Here is a 22944-nt window from a genome sequence, read left to right on the forward strand (position 1 = left end):
GCATGAAACAAATTCTCCCTCTCCTTATCAAACATAGATTTTTTTTCCAACACATAATTCAATAAATATGTAGATATAATGAGTCAGACAAATAAGTGAAGGAGATACTCTTTAAAAACCTCAAAAAGTGCACAAAGTTGTACCATTTTACAGTAATGTAAATATAAGACAATATGAAAAACAAGGTTTATGAAACAAGGTGAAAAATATAATTTGTCAAACAGCTATGAAATTTAATTTTTTTAACATTGAAGGAAAATTTACCTAGAGAATCAGGGATGCCACTTCTTTTTCTAGCTGGGGTGAGAGTGATTATATTGCTGCGCTCTGATCTGAAACGGTCTCTATGATCATCATCAAGGCATTCATCACTTTCTTCATCATCGTCTGAGGGAAGAGTGGAAACTTTCATGCCTGATACAGTTTCCTTGGGATTTCCATGTTCTGTTTCTTTAGATTTAAAAGAAGAACGAACATCTGGGGCTTTTAATCTTTTTTGGCTTCCACTTTTCATCGTAACAAGAGACTGCTTTTTCTGTACCAAAAAATAATACATATGAATTTCAAAAAATGTCAAATTTCAAAATTCTGTCAAAAATGTTTATATTAACCTGAAGTTTCCAAATAATAATTCCTGAAGTTTCAAAAAATACTTTGAACTCTTGTCTACGTAGAATAAAAAAGCTGAAATGTTTGAATAAATTTTTATCTGATATTTCTGAAAATAAAACTATGTTCCATTTATGGAACATTGTTTAATGTCTTTAAATCTTTCATTTATGGAACATTGGCCTTTAAACGGTTAAAGAGGATGTTACCACCATCAACATCCATCGCTGCCTTCAATGTGGAAATCAGCTAAAATCTACAGGAATTCCAAGGAAGTGTCAATAAAAACCTTGTGAATTTGGCAGTCAAGTCAGTTTTGACTCCGGTAAGCAATGCAAAAGGCCATGAGAGAAGATCAGGTTCGGTCGCTGCTGCAGGTGAAGGAAGCTTCCTGTGTCGAGTGTACCATGGCTCACAACAGCATGGCGGGGAGCATGGACTGTACATACAGGGCAAACTTGGGTTTCTGTGCCAGATGGGAATCGACCCTGGAGCCAACGTCAGCATCGTTTGGAGAGACCAGGATCGAAGATTGCAGGAACATAATTTCTCCTCTTACCCAGAACATGACCCATTGCTCAGTCTCAATGAAGAAATATAAGCAAGTGATTAAAGACCTGGGCATGCTGGAAGAAAATTCAGAGATACCAGTGAATTAGGGGGGGGGGGGCATAATTTTTTTTCAAGATAAAAAATTTTTTGAGAGGGACCCACTTTCACTCAAAAAGGACCCAGAGTTTTCAAATAACCTGGGTCCCGAGTCCAGAGGCATCTCTGATCCTTGTCTACATCTTGCCTTTACATACTCCCCCTCTGGCATATATATATATATATATATATATATAACTCTCTCATTGCCATACAAATAACTCTACACTCTCCAAGATATAAAATGCGTAACATCTCCCCCTTTTAAAAGAATAACCTACAATTATTATTAAAGCTGATGTTATGTGACTTATATGATAGTTCTTAATTATATTCAAGTCTGTCAGGTTTTTTTTATCTCTCTGCCATATCTCTGCCATATCTAGTGCGATATTGCTTACTCTTTTCAACACTGGTTGGATTATTTTGCTTTTGAAGAAACATTAGATTCCTTGTATCTTCCTATTTGTTCTATTTCTACCTCTACCCTTCTTGGTGTTACAACTTTAGTCACAGCAGCTTTCTTCCACGGACAACCCTTTTTTGCTGGACCCATGTACACTATGTTATCTTTCACTGAAGGTTGTCGTTCTTGACATTTTTCATTTTCTGGAATTTGAAATCTGTGATATTTTTTAATGTAATGTAATTGAATTTTTTTAATTAAATTGATTAAATTAATGAATGTTAGTTGCATAATATGACTGTGCTTTAGGATTTTTTTATCAAGCACAAATTTCAATACTGTTTTAAATGCAGAATGATTTGTTATTCAATGGCATTGGTATGATAAATAGGATATTTTTAAAAGCAAGACTTCTAGATCTTAATATAGTCTATAAGTTAAAGTGAGAACTATGACTGTTATGAAAACCATTTAATACCCCTAATGAGTTAGCATTTCAAACATTGAATTAAAAATGAGCATATATAGAATTAAAATAAAAAACTTTGATTCAAATTAAAAAAAATCAGATTAATTTTATTTTTTTGAAAAAAAATCATGATTTTTATCAACTGGACTTAATAAAGGATAAAATTAGAAGTTTTATAACAATAACTTTCCCTCTATGCATATAAATAAATATCTGTCCCATGTATGACTATGCAATTATTCTATTAATTATCAAGTTCAATCTTATCTGAAAAATTAGTGAAGGTTTGATTTCTATCCTTGAAAATATACTTACCTTTAGAATTTAATATTTTTAGTCATGTTTTTAAAGACAATATTTAAACCACTAACTGTTAATAAAATAAAAATTAGATTGTGTTTTGTTCTGCATAAGTTAATATTTTAAGGTGAAAATTTAAAAAACTTCAAAATCTGATTTGAATAAAAAAAAATCCAATTTTTTTTTTTAAAATCATGATTTTTTAACAACCCTGTTGATCAATAACATCATAAAACTCTCAAAAAACACTTTAGAAAGTTAAGTTTCACGTATGATTTATTTTTTCCTTTTAATTTTTGAATGCAACTTTTTTCACACTATGGTGCATGATCACTCATTTTGGTTCGAACAAACTATGTTTCACTTACAAGTTGAATGGTATTGTTATCCCAGATGCAACTAGGGTCACTGATTTGGGAATTCTCATTGACGAGTGGCTTAGGTTTTCTGAACTTTGTTCAGCAGTGGTCAGAAAAACAAATAGAATGCTCAGAGTTTCATTCTTAAAAAAGCCTCTTTGCGTTCTATTAAAGTCATTTTTTCGCTTTTCCGAGACTTAATTCATCCGTAAGGTTTTGGAGACCATACCTACAGAGAGACATAGACATTGGTTGAAGGGTGCAGAAAAGAGCTACACATGCTCTTGTTGGCACACAAGGCTCGACTTCTTGAATACGTTTACATTGAAAGACCGCAGATCAGGGTTTAAGCTACGGTTGCATTTTTCGTAAACTGCGAAAGAAAATCTCAGAATGTGAAAGAAGTGGTAGCCACTATCGCAAAAATGCATACAGGAGGTACAGAACGAGTAGACATCCAACCATCAATCATTACATTAGCATTGTAGCATTTTGCTAAATTTTCACTTTTTTGCGAAAGGAATTTTTTATCCAGCTTAAACCCTGCCGCAGGTGTCTACATGATCCAAGTGTTCAAAATTTTCAACAGAATGGATAGGATCAAGGATGGACCATGCGTTATTAATAGACATCAATCAACTGCTTCGAGAAGAGGAAACCAGTAGAGACAAAACATATGGTATTTCAAACTTCAAAAATAATTTGAAAATGATTTTTAGAACATTTTTAGATTTAGCTTGTAGACATGATAATTACTAATTTTTAAAAAAATCACTACAGGAGCGACTTGAAACACTCATTGGAAAAGTAATTATTATTTTTTTGTTTTTGCTGCTGATGCAAGTCTGAGATGTGCTTTTGTTCTTTTCAGTTTGAAGCATTTTTAAACGTTTGATCTTACTTCTTTTACCAGAATTTATCCATTTCATATTTAAAATAAGTTGTTTCTTTTTGAGTTTGCTCTTGATCATTACCTCAGTTTGATTCAACATACTCTGAGATAACTTCTTTTGCTAGCTCATTTTTACAATATTTATTAGAAATTCTAAGAAATTTAACAGTGATTAAAAACAATATAGACTAAATTATTTTTAACTTAAACTATAGAAATAAAAACTACAGAACAATGATTAAACTATTAGAAATTTAATATAATGATTCTATTATCAGGGTTGGTAAAAAAACCAAAAAACTGGGTTTTTTTGGTTTAAACTGGTTTTTTGTTTTAAATAGTATTAACATTAAAAACAATGAAATTTCTGAAAAATCATTCAAACTTCTAATAATTGACTAAAATTAAATGTTTATTAATGTAACTAACACTATTCCCATACTAATTAATCAATAAATATTTCTTACATTTTAACAAAAACCAACTTTTGCAATTTAATTATTTTTTACTTAACTCAATGGATTACTGTGTGTTTGAAAATTCTTTTAATGCTATTATTAATCACATAATATATATAGGTTTTTCTCCAGTTACTTTCAGTATACTTAATTAGAAAGCTATTTTGCAAGAAGTAATAAAAATTAGGTGAATATAATGTATTTAATGAAGCATAAATAATGCAGATTAATTAGCGATGATTTACTATATACAGGGTGATTATAACTAAGGTTCTGATTTCAAAACACTGTAAAAAAGAATGATTATCAGAATGACTTGAAAATTGACATGAATATTCCTGAAAAAATGGAATTTTATTTGGTAAAGGGGAAAAAATACTTAAAAATGTAAAATGAATGACATCATCCAACACTTGAGAAATTTGCTTGCAGAATGTAAATAATAGCTAGTCGTGGCAAAATGATAACTTAATTATAGCATTACACGATTTCATAATTCATGGAAACATCACAAAAACAAAGTAATTGAACAAATAACTACAACTCATTCAAGAAATGTTAAATATGTTGTCCACCGTGTTCTGGCTATGAGGTTGAAAGCACAAAAATTCTTGTTCAACAACAGATCAGAGTATGCCATGGTCATGATGTGGATGTGCTTGCAATTCACCTTCATTAAACTAAACGTGTCCGCATGTTAATATTCCTGAGGAGCTTGTAACATATAGGGGATGCGCTGGAGATTGCAATTCACCAATGGCATCACAATATTTTGAGGTGCCCTCCCCCACAGCCAGGAGTTGCAAACGTTAAGATGCATCCTATTATTTTCAAAATGGGTGTTCAGCAGCTGCTTTTCTGGTATTGCAATGTGCATCCTGATAAAAGTTGTTCTATCCACACACTGATGCTGTGGAAGTGCTGAAATAATGTGGTTGCACAAACTAGATTATACTGCTCCCCAAGTTCAGCATCATCTACTTACAAATTTTTCACTACTTGTACTTTTTTTCCTTTTGCAAAAGAAACTTCCATTGCTTGAGGAATATCTATGCAAATTTTCGTCATTCTGACCAGTTCTTATTGAATAGTTTTGGAATCAAAACAATTATAATCACCCTGTATATAGCTGATGATTTTTCATAAATCTGTTACTACTATACAGTAGAACCTTGATTAACTGGGCTTGACAGTGAAAGCATAAAAAAAAACAACTATTGAAACTATTGAAGACTGGGAGATATACAGTAGGAGATGTGCTACTTCTTATGGGAAAGAAAATGAAAATGTATGTGAGGTAACGTAACTACTAGTACACTAGTCTTTGTCCTTTAAGGACAGCTGGTGTCTATAGTGGATTATACGACTACCTATCCCTAGCATAATAATGTCACTACTGTTGCTGCTTGTTTGTGAAGGGAAAAAGAAACCCTGTGAGATAATACACCACTACATTTAGATCTGTTATGCAATCCTTATTCATAAATTTGCTAATGATAGAGCATCAGAATGTAGCAAAAGGTTAGAAAATGTTGTAAGAATGAGAAATTTTGGCTTTTGTATATAACTAAATAACTAAGATACTTCATATGAAAAATATACATATATTCTGGCCACTTTAATGAGACTTTTTGAAAAAAACCACTTATAAAATCTTATGTCATTTAAAGATATACCATCAGAATGTACCCCAAGGTTATAAAATGTGGTAAAAATGAAACATTTTGGCTAATAATGAACCAGTATGATACTTTTCAAGGAAAAAAATTATATTTAGGTAAGTTTTATTTGATTTTTTGAAAAAAACCACTTGGTTAAAACCATGGTTTAAACCAAACAACCCTGTATCACAAAAAATTCAATTCGAGTACATCTGTTTTCACTTATTTCATGACTTTTTTCTCATTTCATTACTTTTCCTGGACTTTGTCCCTTTTTCATGATAATAAACACCCTGAATTTACCGACGGCTCTTGCGTCACAACTCCTGATGGTGAAGACGATTCGTCATTGCTGTTTTTCCACAGTGCGATAATACATTCTTTCGCAAAGTTCTCCATTCCGTTAAAGGATACACAAATGTTTCGTCAAGTACAGCCAGTCATCAGAGAAAATTGGTGCAATTTTAAAAATAATTAACGTAAGGAACGCATAAATCAAAGGATCAGCGATTGAAGGGTTTTTTCGTTGTTTTTCGGGTGAGCGGCAATTTGCGTAGTTTGACTCCATTTTATATGCTGTTCGAAGCCTGGGAGCTGAATCCTGGGGAGGGGGGCCTCAAGCTAATTCCATCTGTGGCCCCAAGAAATACAATTGCGGGGAGGACAACTGATGCTATTGAAAAGTCTGCTTCAATTGTGATGCAACTTCAAATTTCTTAAGAGAAAATTTTGTTTTTGGTGCACGATGACGCAGAATTTAAGAGTTTGTGTTTTTGTAGCAAAATGTAGCAAACGACTGGAAATTGTAGCAAAATGTAACAGACTTCGGAAATTGTAGCAGCTTGTAGCAGATTTTCCAGCCCTACATATTGGGATAAATTGAGAAGCCATCCATACTTAGATAAGACAACCATAATCTTTTTATGGGCGGTGTATTATTATTATTTTTTTTTTTTTTTTGGCGACATATGCTTTTATATTGGGTTGCTGTATTTTGATTATATTGACATGCATATTTTTTGTGGGCATAATTTTTTTCAGTGACCTCGGTAGGCAATTTGTCTGTTGTGGCATTTCTATTTGTATAAAAAAAATTATTGAACCTTAACAATGAAAAATAAACATAGGCAACAATCTCTAAAACAAACTTCAAAAATGCACAATTTGAAAAAAAGTACGCAGGAATTTGAGAAAATGACGAAATTCTAGGTTGCCAAAATTGCTCCTAAACATAAAAATTTTGTTTTATTTCCTAAGCAGTTGTTGCATTTATACATAAAACACATTATCAACACTAATAAATTGCTGTGCTAAAAATGTATGTTTCAGTGAGATTTTCTCTCTCAAAGTTCCCCCTGTGAGTTCAAAATCACCCTGCACAAATATGAAGGTATGACATAAAATGAGTCTTACATTTTTTTGTATAGAAGCATCAAGATCATCTTGAGAGAGATCATCTAGTTCATTAACATCAACTTCTAAGACATCATCTTCAGCTAGAGCAATAATGTGACCATCAGTACACCTTCAAGTAAAATAAATGAGAAAAATAAATGAAATAAACTAAGATAGAAAATTTAAGCTTGTGTTAAATATGAATATTATGAATGATGGGGGTCTCACTACTCTTTCGACTTGAAAAAGTCGAATTTTTCAAAAATGACTTCAAAAAATATTTTAATTGATTGCAAATAAAATACTAAAAATTTCGTGTCAATCGATTAATTTGATCTTTCATAATTAAAGAAAGAAATACTGGATTATAACGTAAACGTATACTAGAAACAACACTTTGAACATGATTTTTTCAGATTACAGTTTTTGAGCTCATCGTTAAGATTTAAAGAAAACTACTGCCCCAAAAATTCTGAATTTTTGCAGGAAAGATTAGTCAACATGTGTTAGCTGAATAGACCTCGGACTTTGATATCTGATTATTCGTTAGAATTTTATGAATTTTTAAAGTTTGAAAAATATATAAATTTCAAAAATCAAAAAATTCAACATTTTTTAAAAAATACTTCCTATTAGTCGATTGCTAAATCTCCAAGGTCTATTCTACTAACACATATCTTCTAAACTTTTCTGCAAAAATTCAGAATTTTTGGGGCAGTAGTTTTCTTTAAATTTTACGGATAAGCTCAAAAACTGAAATCTGAGAAAATCACATTCAAAGTGTTTTTTCTTGTACACATTTACACTATAATTCATCATTTCTTTCTTTAATTACAAAAGAACAAATTAACCAGTTAACACGAAATTTTTAGTATTTTATTTGCAATTGAATGAAACATTTTTTAAAGTCATTTTGGAAAGTTTTACTTTTTCAAGTCGAAAGAGTAGTGAGACCCCTTAATATTCAATAAAAATTGAGGAACTAATTTAAATAAATATTCATGTAAAGGCATACCTTATCTTTCTGTCTGCATTAAGATCTGCAGCATCGATTTTGACGCCTTGGATGGTGCCTGCACAAGAATGCAATTCACATAATTATTTTTTAGAATTAAAACATAGTGCAGGGCTGGATAACCATGAATGTACCATCAACCGGGACAACTTTGTGAGTTTTTAAAAAGGATGTCGTTTTGCTCCCTGCCTAGTTCCCAAACCAACCAAAGAGGTGCCAATGTTTTCATCACTCAGAGAAGACATTGAATGATAGCCTTTTCTTGCATTTTCAGCCTAACCAGTTGTTTACAGGTCTTTATCAGTGGTTTTGTTTTTGATCATAGAATAGGAGTTTTCGACAGTCTACATAATTGTCTCGTAAAGGTAAATAAAACTACTTGTTTTGCTTGACACAGCATATAATCCTCTTTCAGAATCATCTTTAGATGCAAATTTTATGTTGCATTTATGTTCAATAATATTGTAAAAATACAAGGCCACAACAGGCAAAATGCCCAATGAGGTGGCTGAGAACTACTTAGCAATGTTGCACCAGGAAGCTTAGTGAAAATGGAGCAATTTTGCCAACCTATAATTTCGCCATTTTCTCAAGTTCTTGCATACTTTTTTCAAATTGTGCATTTTTCAAGTTTGTTCTAGAGGTTGTTCAGATGCCAAGACGCATTAGTACCAACTTGGGAGGGCGCAGATATCAAAATTATGATACTACGCTGCAGCCAGATTCTACTAAAGAGAAGATGGAGAACTGATGTGACACCAAGAGAAGCCATTGGTGAATCACACTTGATGGAGAAGGACCAATCCTTTCTGAGTACCTTTATAACAAACCAGACTGAGTTGACTCGTAAAAGTAAGGACAATTGGATGAATAACCATCACAGTAGGATGAATATAATTGTGCATTTTCTTTATATGGTGCATCAGAATCAGAGAACTCAAGCAAAATGCAAAGCCTGCTGAAGAGCTTTGAAAGGAGTTAGGTGCTTTTGTTGTTTCTACTTCTTCCCGGTGAAGAAGGACATGATTCAACCCTAGACAAATAGAATGAAATGATGAATGTCAACGTGTTCCAAGAGATTTATGGTACAGTTCTTGAACAACTATAGATCGGAATGTTTTTATGCTAAAGTTTATGGAGGGAAAGAAAAGTGTCAAGAATAATGTTGGTAAAATCACTCGATTCCATCGAAACAGAGAGTTCAAGTTGTCATACATACAACTTACACAGAGGGAAAATTTTTTACTCCCTAAACGTAACTGTTGAAGCTTAACTCAATGTACAAGACATCGTGGACATACATAATGGACCATCCTTACTAAGAAAACCATGTCAAATTTATCTTTTCTAATGAAAATGTCAAACTTTGCGAATTTTAAACCTTCCAATTTTATTGTTTTAAATATTTTTGTGTGTGGTTTTTCTTTACAATAAATATTTAATAATGTGTAAGGTGTTTTCATAGTCCAAAAAAAAAATATTATATATATATATATATATTTATTTATTTTTTATTTTATTTTTTTTTTTTTGGTGTTTTTTGGGTGATTTCCACTAGTTTTAACACAGATTGCAAAGTTGCCCTATTTCCAGGGTAACTTTGCCCATGCTGTTTTTTATTTTTTTTTACTGTATAAATGTTCACTAAGTTGTCATGTTTCCACAGACTGTGAAACTAGAGATCAAAACTAATGTTTTATGATGGTTTTCATAAAACATTTGGCGCGGTAGCCCGGTCGATAAGATGCTCGCCTAAAGTACCAAAGGATGTTTAGAGGTGTTGTGAGTTCGATACCCGGTTCGTCCTTGTCAGAAAACTTTCCTGACACAGGGGTACAAGAAAGAAAAAAACGGTGACTTGACTGCAGCAAAAAATTGCTACCGCAGGGAGTCCCCCATCGAGGGGTTAGCGCACCAACCTCTCGACGAGTATAAAAAATAAGCCTGCCATTGGGAATCGGCAATAAATTGTAGGTCCCGGTCTAATTAGCCCTTGTGTGCAGAAAATGACCGTGGTGCGACAAAAATGATCAAAAAATTATCAAATGATGGTTTTGAAACTTTTTTGTGCATTATTAGTAGAGATGAGATGAATATTCGGCTGCTTGTCGATATTCAGCCTATTCTGCCCTTTTGTCGGATATTTGGTTCGGCCGAATATCTGTTTAAATATTAGCACAACAATTTTTTTTTTTTCAAATTATATTAAATATAAAATATTTAGGGATTGGTTTTTTGCGTAAATAAACAATTTACTGATTATATTATATTGTGTGGTGCATACCTATCCCTTTCTGTGCAACAGGTTATGTCAGGGTGAATTTCTAGGATAAATAAAACAGGAAACTGAAAATAGAATGCTACTGCAATAATGTGGAAGTGAGCATGAATTACACAAACTGAAGGATATACCTAGACAAGAAACGTACTAAAAGGGGCAAAGAACATCTAGAGAGAAAAAATAAGTCATAATTTTTTGATGCATTAATACTTGAGAGTAAATAATTGTTGACATTTTCTTAATTAGATGTATAATTGTAACAAGTGGTGAAAAAAATTGATTCTGTCAGTACAGTGATATTTCTGCTAATGAGCACCTTGGCTTACAAATTTTCTGGCTAACAAACAGATTCAGCTAACAAACATTTTCGATGATATGAAAAAGCACACACTAACATAAAATATCCAGGCTGTGAGCTGAATTTTCGCACCAATCACCAGAATTAATAGCACTAGAGCCTGATTATCTCATGTTCACCTTGAAATCTTTTTTTCAGATGTACCTACACTTCTCTTGCTGAAATTTGTTGAACCATTTCATATAAATGGCAGATTCAGCCAAAATAGAAAATGTATTGAAAAAAAAAAGGAGCCTATGTTTTCAGAGCATGTATTCTTTCAGTGCAACAGACTTAGCATAAAGCTGAACAGTCTGGGAGATTATCTCCTCCATCTGCACGTTTCAAACACAGAAATGAGCTGACCAAATCACAAATGGTTGGGGACACTTATGAACTTCATTGGGTCATGTCAATACAAGCTTTGGTAGACTAAAGCTGGTGTGTTGGTTGTGGAAAATAAAAAGATCTTCAGCTCATCTCTTACCTTCCTGTATATTCCCATTATGCAATTTTGAAGCTATTTCAAAGCTATTTCATTTTAGCCTTCAATCAGTTTTTGTCTTTTTTATAGCATTACTGTGTTTTAAAAACTTATCTTTAAATTTTTGGCAAAAGTTGGAAAGAATCAAGCAATTTTCTATAGAAACCTATGGGAAATCACATTTCTGCTAACAAACGTGATTCTAGAATGAATCATCTTTGTTAGCCAAAGTACCACTGTAATATTAAAATACAATATATCATTGTTAAATTTGATCGTCAGTATCATGGCAACAAAAATCTTTTGGTTACCAGTTCTTCAATACCTAAATAATAAATTAAAATTATTAAAATAAATTAATTAAAATAATTAAAATTCAATATATTTAATATATATTCATTTGAAATTACCAATTATTTTATTTTCAACTAAAACAGCAATTTTATTTATAATTTTCATGAATTTTAAGAAAATTGATATTCGGCCAAAATCATTATTCATCCCATCCCTCATATAAGCATTAAGTTAATAAAGTAGTTGAAAGAAGAGAAAAAGTAGCAAATTTGTCCTGGTATCTAATGGTATCTAAAATAACTATACAAACTCAAACTGTAAAAGTTTTTATTTATAATTAACACATGATATTCCCATAATTTCTAAGAGCGTAATTTTCAAGTTGGCAAATTCTACATGGAAAAAGTATTGGGATGATGATCACAATAGATGTAACAAATAGGGTATAGAACAGTGGTATGTACTCGTTCACAGTGAATATTACATAAAAACATAATTTAAATTCAGGATACACATTTTTCAATAATCTGAGTATTATTGAAATAGATTTTTAATACAAATATTTTTGTTAAAAAAGGCTAAAAAATATAATTAAAATCTTATGTAATTAAGTAACAAAAATATTTGTCAATTGATGCTGTTGTTTTTTTCATCAACATGATAATGACTGTTAAACTTTTCATTAAAATCATTTTTTGCCTTATGAGCATGCAAAATGTGATGCCTTTTCTTTCATAAAAGGGCCTTTTCACTAGAACATTTACTCATTCCCTTTTTTCCAAGCAATTTAAAGTCAGTATGAGCTTCTTTGAATCTCTTCTAACCAAAGGCACCACTGTGAAGAAAACATTGGGGCTGAAAGTTGCCAGTTGTCCTGTATATAGTGAGCTTAGGAGATAGGAAGAGATGTGTTGTATTGTATATTCATTAATTATTGGAAGGGGGGGGGGCTCAGCCCCTTCACCAAAATTTATTAGGGGTTGAAATAGCTTCAGCTCCCAGGTTCTGGCATCTATGCTTCCAACAGGTGTGTTTTCCATTTCCCATCCAAAAACTTTCTCTTCAATTTCCATTTGTTCTTCAAAATCGTGAACTTGAGAGAAATTCAGAATTGCTCTGACACCTAATTACTTTCCCATTTTTGGCTTTCATTTAAGTATATAGCATCAGTTTTTGAAGCGAATGATTGTAGTGCATGCTTGATATTCTCATAAGTTAACTTGCACACCATAACATTACCACAACCAACGTCGGAAGGCTAAAGGCTGACAAATATGCAATAAAGATGTTCTGGGGGTTAGATTCTTGGAATAAAAAAGACAAATAAATGTAATATATTTCATTCTTAATAAAGCAAACAAAATAGGATTTAACATAGAAAAGTAAAACAAAAAGTGAAGCAAAGAGGATTTTACAGTATGTATTCAAAAATACCCTACTAAGATATCTTCCAGAGAAAGAAAGGGGGTAATATCAGTTGCACCTTCACCAGGGTTGGTCTGATTTTGCCCAACCCAAAAAAACCCAGGTGATAAAACCCAACAAAAACTACACCCCCAAAACTGCACTTACTCGCAAACAGTATACTTTCCAATGATGTTATTGCATTGTCATACTCTATCTCAAAAGAAATACATAAATAAATCTGTATTCAATACTATTTAGATTATAGGAATTAGAAAAAACCCTTGAAAACCCCCTTTAAAAATTATACCCCTTACAACTTCAATTACTTGCAAACAGTATGCTTTGTTATTGCACTGTCATACCTTTGTGGTGGCCACAGATAGTGTATGATTTTATTGCATTGTCTATATACACTTATATACTCTGTGGCCCCCCACAAGGGTAGGGCTTGCAGGACTCCAGCCAAATATTAATTTTGACTTTTTTACACTATAAATTCATTACAGAGGAGCCCCACGAAAGATCTCTGCCAAGGGGTCCTGGCTCCGGGATGTGGGGGGGGGGTGTATGACTCTATCTTATGAAAAACACATAAATAAATCTGCATTCAATGCTATTTAAATTATACTTCTTCCCATTATATTTTAAGTCTTTTCTTTTACAAGTAAAGAAAATAAACATTTTTAAAAAGTCCAAAAGCAAGGACGTGTGGGTGGGTTTGGACAATTATGTCACAAAATTTTTTCAGTTTGTTCTCATTATCGCAACAAACAGCAAAAACACTTTTATTATACTCTTGCTTGATAGTATCCACAGCCTTTTCAGCTATTTCCGTACAGAATTCTGCTGTTTTCTTGTGTGAGCCACATTCGACAGCATCTATTAAGTGGGTGCTCTTGCAAGTGTGGATACTCATTGCGATGATAGAGTCAGCATTTGCATTTGACCAACCATCCAGCATCAGAGTGATAGTTGAATTTTTCATTTCCTCTGCCATTAGAATATCAACAGTTTTATCTGCCTCATCTAATAATGATCCAGCTAATTTCTTTCTATTAGGAGGGATATAACCCGGATGCAAAGCATTAACCATTTCTCTAAATGCATCACTATCGGCTATATTAAAAGGTATATTATTAGCATAAAAAAATTCGGATACTTTTCGATCAAGAACTAACCTCTGGCGATCACTTGTTTTAACAATAAATTGTCCTATTGGTCTTTGGTGTTTGGGTTTTGATGCTCCAGCATCCACAATAGTACTTGAACTTTCGCATGTAGAAACAATCTTCAAGAGGTTGCTTTCTTTTCAATGAAGTAGATGTCTCTTCACTGCATGAAGATTCATTATCATCAGTGTTTGATGAACACAAAAAGAAGGAATGAGCTTCCGATTTCTTGCATTTATTCACATGAGCACAGATTCTTTCTACTTTTGCACTAACTATGGTATTGCAAAACTTACAAGTCACTTGCCATTTGTTATCAGTTTTATTCACCATAGTCCATTCAATGGACTGTTTTCTTCCAGAACCTTCAGTCCTTGGCATGCCTGACTAAATTTTACCACAAAAATTTATACTTCTCTCAAAGTAAAATTTTAGAACTTGGATAGTTTATATACACAATTGTCTAGCTAAGCAGCAGAAAGAAATGGTGAAATGCTGTATCCAGGAGAGAAAACATCCATTATCTAGTCCAGTCCAGTACTTGAGAGGACTGGACTGGACTTAAGGTATTGGTAAAACTAGTCAAAGTAGTTTGAATAGGGAAAGGGAGATAATGCTGAAGAAAAGTCTAACGGCCGTATTCACAGTCCAGTTTCAGAACGCGATCCAGGTTCTAAACCATGTTTCACCTCAAAATTGGTATTCACCACCCCTGAATCGAGATCCAGGGCCAAGTTTTTCAAGCCTGAAACTGAACCTCCGATTTCGGCGATCCAGCAGGGTGGATCGAGTTTCAGCGCATGCGCAGTGAGCATTATCGTCGCTGCGAACACAAACATCGAGGTAGTAATGGCGGTCGTGCTGAATTGTTTTTACGATGAGCCGGAATGAAATAGGGAATTTAGAATAATTTATTAATTATAAGGCGATGAGTGATCGCGTTTAGGTATTAAATATATGTTAAATAATTATCCCCGATCAATGAAAGCCTTCAACAACTACTTGAAGCCATCAACAAGTGACGAAAGAAGGTGAGTAATGATACTTTTCTATGATTTCCTTCAAATCTGAATTTTATTCGCTAACAAAATGATAATTATCAAATAATGATAGAATTGTATGTGTAATATACTCATGTATTGATATTAATGACACAAATTCATCTTTATGGTACCTGAAGCAGGGTCGTAGTGGGCTCTCTCGATGTCGACTTTTTTCATGAGTGGGGGCCCCTGAAAGTATTATTATGTAAAGTAAAATGTACATTTTTGTGAGGGCCCCATTCTCTCTGCCCTTGGGAAGTTCTCCGGTTGCCCCAGCTTATTTACGCTCCTGACCTAAAGGTTAAAATTGGTGGGGCATAGTGTCACGCTTTTGAAGTTTTTTCCTCTCTGAAAATAATGTATCATGGGTCTGAAAAGAAGTCATGAATATCTCTCTTGAATTGCAGGAATAGTCACTTGTATACAGCTTCGAATTTTCTTAGCATGAATCTTAATTTCTTTTTAGAAAAAAAAACATTCCCTAACCAGGACTATCTTAAGAGCATGATGGGGCCCCCGAGACGGGAAATTTTTCTGTGGCTCTACCTGGTAAATTCTAGAAAATTTCAATCAGATCTCATTTTTGTGGGGGCCCCCCTTTTCTCTTGAGGAGCCTCATACATTAAGAACTCACAAAATTTACTAGGCAAAAGCTATCATTACAGTAGTGCATTTTAATTTCTAAACAATACAATATTCACCAACACTCTAAAATATAGATTTGTGTATGAAATGTTTCATCTCTAATATGAAAATATTTATATTAATGCCAAGCAAAATATTTTACCTTTTTTTAGCTTTTACCTCTTGGCAGGAATATATTTATTACATGATATTTTGCTGCTGTGTGTAAACATGACATTTTCCTTCTATATTCACTCGATCTGGCTTATAACATTCCCACGTATAATATTTTCCTGCTTAGTACTTGAACTAATTTTTATTAAGATTTCCTGTTTAAAGCATTTTCTCCGCTTACATTTTTCATGGTAATTTTTTGGAAAAAAAAAAAAAAAACTTTATAAGCAGAATCCACAGTATTTGCACAAATGAAAACACGTGCACAACAAAAAATATTTCCTGTGGTGCATTCTCATTATCCAAAATCATATAATTATCAGCTCATTTCATTCTATTTGTGCATCAATATTTTGCATATAAATATCAGTTCATTGGTTTATTATTTACAGTTAAACCTCACTACAATGATACTTGATATAACAATAAATCCCTCTACATCAATATTTTGAAAGTCTTGTTTGGAAATTCTTATAGTATAATGTTAAACTGCTGCCACTCGATTAGAGATGTGAGATGAGAATATTAATATGAGAAATAACTTGAGAATAATTATTATTTTTGATAAGAATATTCCCCAGTAATTTATAAAAGTAGTCTTTCCAGAGAATATTCTCTAGGATATTATATATAATTATATTATAAATAACGAGAGTATTCTCAATAAGAATAATAAGAATATTCTCATTAAGAATAATAAGAATATTCTCATTAAGAATAATGAGAATATTCTCATTAAGAATAATAAGAAATTATAAGAATATTCTCATTAAGAATAATAAGAAATTATAAGAATATTCTCATTAAGAATAATAAGAAATTATAAGAATATTCTCATTAAGAATAATAAGAAATTATAAGAATATTCTCATTAAGAATAATAAGAAATTATAAGAATATTCTCATTAAGAATAATAAGAATATTCTCAAGTTATTTACAATAGTAGTCCTTCCAGAGAATATTCCTTCGTGAAAATATTCTCAAGAATTTTACATCTCTACTCTTAATACAACAGCAATCCCTCTACAATGATATTTTTTCTTGATTTGCAGAATATCATTTTATCGAGATTTTAGGTAGTGTGTGATCATACCTTTCGTGCTCAAAACACCAATTCAAAAATTCATGAAATTACTTTTTGAAACCTTATTTATGTGCAGTTCATGCCAGCATTGGGCAATGATTGAGTGAAATTTATAATATTTAAGTAATCTATCATTACATAACTCATACCACGTGATTGCTGATTACATCTGCTTTATTCATATTATGCAGTATGATTCCACTGTATTTGAAATCACAACACATGAGTATAATTTGCTTCATTCTTTAGGGAAATTTTTTTTTCATGAAACTTATGTTTAATTTTTCAGATGAAACAAGTATTTGGGAGCAAAAGTAGGGTGAAAACACATATCTATGATAAAATGTGGCCACTGAAGACGAGCTGACTCCATCATGGAAGAAAATCTCAATATTTAGTTACTATATGTGTGTTTGTGTTATACGTACCATTTTTTTTTTTTAGCAATCTCAAATACTTCCATATAAATATGAATAAATTATTTTTGATAATTGATTTGTCGTTATTTCTTAAGTGAAGAAAATGTTAGCCTTTTTTTATGTAGTTTGAATTTGTGCCCTAATTATGTTCAAGTTACAGTGTAAATTTTGAAAGTAACGAATTACTAGATTATTGTGATTATCATGTAAATACAGTATATATTTTAAAAAAAATCCAGATTTAACTACCAATCCTGCTAGTAAAAAGAGGGATGGAAAATGATTTTGTTGATGAATAATGACGTTGAATCTATCAATATATGTCAATTTTTTTTAAATTTTTAGTCTTGGCTATTAGTTTACCCTTTAGTTGAACATGATTCAAAGGCAATGCATTGTACACATAAAAAAATTGTTCATACACTAATGCTTGTATTGACCGTCAGATTTGAAACTTTGTTTACAGATTTTTTTATTTTTAAGAATCTCTTTCAGCTTCAAGGAAGTCCTTTCAACTTATATCTAATAATATAATGAACTGTTTTCAACTGAATTTAACTTTTTATGTAAGCTAATCAAAAAAACTAGTACACTAGGTGGAACAGTTTTTTGTCGAAAAGAAAACTGTTGGGTTTAGCATTTTATACATTGGGAGGGGGGCACATCTTGTGTGTAGGAAGGATTGCATAAAAAATAGTATCTTAAGAAGTGCATGCAACTAGCATACAAGTTTCAACAAATATAATTACAAAAAAGTCAGTCTCAGATATTGGCTAATAGGAAATATAGCTGTTAATGTTCAGTAATTTAATATTCAATGTCCATCACAAGAATTACTATTAGCAATAAAAATTTTCTTTGGAAATCAATTACTGAATTTTGTACTTTTTAATTTTAATGTGTTTATCTTATTAGTGTTTACAAAATTGTGATTTCAGGTACAAAACAATCGTAATTTAAAAAATATTCAAATAAAAATTATTTTTGAAAAATTTCCAAATTTATTAGTATTTTTTAAAATATAAATTTTACACAACTGCGACCATCCTTTTTTCCTTCATTTCATTCACGATTAATAAAATTTTATGTGCTGATACATTTTTTTTTCTTCAAAGCAATGAAAATCGCATAGGTTGATTATACGTGGGAAAATACAATACATGCGATATATGTTTTGTTTTATATGTTTTTGAAATATATGACATCCATATTTTTATGGGCATCTTTTTTCTCAGCCACCTCGTTGGGCGTTTTGCCTGTTGAGGCATTGTATTTGTATTTGTATAAATTATTTGCTAATAATGATATAATTTATCTAATCTGAGAATATTAGCAATTCCGTAGCGAAATGAAAAACCATCATTATAGATATAGCGGGAGTAGGAAAGAAAAACGTAGATGGAATGAAATGGAATTTCCATTAAAAAGGGGATGATAAAACCATATTTTGCTTATCGAAAAAAAAATTGTTGAAAAATGTAAACACAAGAATCCTACCGTTGAGTTTTATACTTCATTAGAAGATAAAAAACCCTTCATAAAATCAGCATCGGATCTACTCTCGCCAAACTAATATATGCCAAATACTCACCAACTGAACTGAGTTTCACTTCATACTCGCTTGGTAGTGTTTAAAGAATATCAATTTTACGTTGAAACTGAAACAGGTTTCAACTGATCCGCGTTTCAGCATGCTGAGTGGTGAATACGGCCGTAAAGAATTTCATTGGTGCAATTTGTGTGTATATATATCATTGTAAACTCTATCCAATAAGAGATCAGATGGCTTGCAGCTGGTGTTTTAACACTAAACAGGTGCAATAAATTCTTTCTAGAATGTTTCCCTTTCCCTCTTAAAGGAATGAAAGTGTTGCAAACAAATACAAAAACTAAAATTATCTAAATACAACTTATTTAGTATTCAGGTAAAGCAAAGGTATATATCTAGAAAAAAATTAACTCTTTAACTACACTATTTTTTCAGAGAATAAGATTGATGCTTCAGAATTTAATTGCTTACAAATAATTTGTTAGGATTTTTGTTTTCTTAATTATAATTCTAATAAACTGCTATACTATTTCTTCTTATCATTTGGGAACAGTGTTTCTCCACTAGAGGCATTTGAATGCTGGTTGCGTTTTAAGCACACGCCTAATCAGCTAAAATTTTTATCAATATTGATTTAATGTTCTGAGCTAATTATTAATATACTTATATGCATAATAATTGTCATAAATCCCCCAGTTTATTATATTTATTTACAGCATATATAACTTTCTTTCCTTATGTTTCAATATCAAAAACCCTGAAAAAACCCGGGGTTTTTGCCAACCCTGACCTTCACACTGTGGAAAAGTACAATCAGGCCTATTACTGAGAAGATTTGGATATGACTGAAGAAATTAGTCAAAATTTATGTTTGAAAATTAATTTGTTAAAAATGTTGTTTGTTATAAGTAATCAAATCTGCACAGATAAACAATACTAAATTCCCAGTATAAAGAAAAACTTGTAAAACTTGAAAATTTGTAATATCAGTGTTCGATATTGTTTCGAAGTTTTGTTTTATTCGAAGTGAGTTAGACTGTATTTCGTGCCACTGGGAAAAACAGGGATCTACAGTTTAAAAATAAACCTGCTTTAACCTTTTACTGGTTGAATTTAGATTTAAATTTTCTTTTTTCCCTTTTATTTCCCCTTCTGATCCTTTAGTGTAGAGATATCAACTGAAAAATACATGAAAAAAACTTCTTATATATTTTCTGGACTTGCCAATGTCTGTAGAAGAAACCATATTAAAGTTAAAAACTAAAAACAATTAAATTTTATTCTTCCTTAAAAATAGATGATTAAAGAAAAATTAAATTTACGGCATAAGTGCTGAAATCCATGAAATTTTTATTATGTAAAATTAGTTTGAAAAAGTTTTGTTTTTGTAAATTTAGTTTAAAAGTTTATTTTTCTTTTCTAAATTCAAGTTTGCAATCTCACAATTTCAACAGAGAGTGAAAAATACTTTTTTCTAACTGGGTAAACCAGTTTAACCAAAACGGTCAGTGTTTTGGTTAATAACCAACTTGAAATGTTTTCCACATACAGTCGGACCCCGATATAATGAACTCTGATTCAATGAATTCCTTAATTTAACTTTTTATGGAATTCTAACATAAAGAAAGGTCAATCCCCTATTTAAAGAATAAAATCTCAATATAATGAATTTTTTCCAAACTATCATTAATTTTTTCTTATTTCCCATCACCCAAAACCACAATCTGAAGATTTGACTTCCCAGGATTTCACATTCCATTTTTCTTTAGAGAGAAACAAACATAAAAAAAAAAATGAGAGTAGGAATCTGTTCCTTTTTGGGCAAAGGAAGCCTTTTAGAGTGTGCGAGAAAAGATTTCGGTGGCCAATCGGTGTACACCAATGCCATAAAACATTGTTTAGATTTCAGTAAAGAAAATTACTTCAAGTTTCTGCTCCGTTTTGACAAGCAAAGAACAGCATATCATTCAAAGAGAAAGCCTCTTTCAGTCGGCGAAAAAAATAATAATTTCGACAGAATTTGATAAAAATGTGACGTACAAAAACAAACAGCAATTTTTTCATGCACCCTGACTTCATTTTCAAGTTTATATATTTTTTAAAGTAGCTGTCAAAAATAAGTTGTAACAGCAATCAGTAGCTCTTAAAATGTGTTCTTTTGAGTGAGTGTATCCTCCTAAACAATTTGACAATGATTTAAGAAATATAATTGTCAGTTTCTTCTGATTCCTTAAATCCAGGTTCAACTGTACACACACACACACACAAGAAATACCCAAACAATTAATAATAATCTATATATAAAATTGATTGACTCTGTGTGTGTGTGCATACAAATCTACAATTTTACATAAAATGTCACAAAATTTTACATATATACCAAGCAAGCAATATTGCATTATTTCACATGTTGTTCAAATTGTGTACATACACATTACTTTAAACTAGAGATGCCAATGACACGCTATACCACATCAAATACCCAGAATTTTGGAAAAGGAAGCATAAAAATTTGGTTCGTGCATCACCCGGGACGTGTTCTTTCCTAGTTCCCAGAAAAAAAGTAGAGATAAAAACCCTCCCTAACTTTTTCTTTCTTTCTACCATCTATTGTGATCGTGCAACCTTGAAAAAGTTGGTTTACAACTTTGAAGTATAAATGAAGCATTTTACTGTACTTTATTGTATTGGTATTGATATGCAAGCGGGTTGTTAAAGAATAAGATAACAGATATCTGGTTGCATCCTTCAATGACAGCTGTATACCGAATTTTAAAATTTCAGTTTCTATTCCCCTGCAGGTTTTCTCCCTTCTTGTTACATACCGGAAATTACGATACTTTTGAGGCTATCTACTGCCATTCAAAGACAGTGTCTATACAGTGTAAATTTGCCTTGTTCCTACAAGATTGTGAATGCACATTTTTTTGAAAAAATGTATAGGATCTTGGAGAGAACGGCAGTTGGAATTGTAAAACTTTTACTCAAAAAGGAGGCAGATTTTGACAATAACGTGGGTCTCAGAAAAATCAGAGTACAGCAGCATCGCTGTCTAAACTTAAGCTATATAACATACTAAACGATTATCATAGGGCACATGCTGCAGATGAATTATGTAAATGAATAGCATGTGCAATTTTAAAAAGTAAATACAAATCAATCTATACATATAAAATCTATTTTCTGTCTGTGTGTGTCTCTTCTCTATACAAATCTACAATTTTAAACTGATCATTGCCAAATTTTGCATATATATCAAACATAACCCGGATATCGAATGATAGGCTACTTTAAAAGTTTGTCAGAGCTGGGCAAATGCGTGAAATGGGACAAAAATCTCTCAGGCAAACAATGGTTTCTGAACGAAGTACAGATGACTTGATACCAAGCAAATACAATTGGAAAGAAAAGTCACATTCCTATGTGGGAATTAGTAGAGAGGTTCATTGTTTTGTTGTATGTCGCCATATGGAGGCTAATTTCATTATGAGCTGCGGGCGCGGTAGCCCAGGTCAATAAGATACTTGCCTAAAGTACCAAAGGATGTTTAGAGGTGTCGCGAGTTTGATACGGTTCGTCCTTGTCAAGAAAACTTTCCCGACACAGGGGCACAACAGAAACGGCGACATGACCACAGAAAAAGATTGCTACCACAGAGAGTCAACCATCAAGAGGTTAGCGCACCAACCTCTCGATCGGTATAAAAAACAAGTGTGCCGTTCGGAATCAGCAATAAATTGTGGGTCCCTGTCTAATTAGACCTCATGTGCAGAACAATGGTGCGACAAAAATGATCAAATTATGAGCTGCTGCTGAATTAGAAGGCTGTCCATTGCACAGTCCCATTCAGCCTAAAGGAACACAGT

The 22944-nt window shown here is 32.1% G+C and overlaps 1 protein-coding gene across 1 annotated transcript in view; it reads right to left on the reverse strand.

Moving 5' to 3' along the window:
• Window positions 1-22944, reverse strand: part of LOC149088318 (uncharacterized) — a 234276-nt gene that overhangs the window by 188700 nt on the left and 22632 nt on the right. Inside the window, exons 3-5 of the mRNA XM_089246939.1 lie at window positions 8213-8270; window positions 7216-7327; window positions 265-535 (exon numbers count right to left, since the gene is read on the reverse strand). Coding sequence (XP_089103065.1) covers window positions 265-535; window positions 7216-7327; window positions 8213-8270 — 441 coding nt within the window. The remainder of the gene's footprint in view (window positions 1-264; window positions 536-7215; window positions 7328-8212; window positions 8271-22944) is intronic.

Source organism: Pholcus phalangioides, unplaced genomic scaffold, assembly GCF_987345545.1.
Source record: "Pholcus phalangioides strain wild (caught in Gottingen) unplaced genomic scaffold, Ppha-v1.0 ptg000003l_1, whole genome shotgun sequence".
Taxonomy (NCBI): Eukaryota; Metazoa; Arthropoda; class Arachnida; order Araneae; family Pholcidae; genus Pholcus; species Pholcus phalangioides.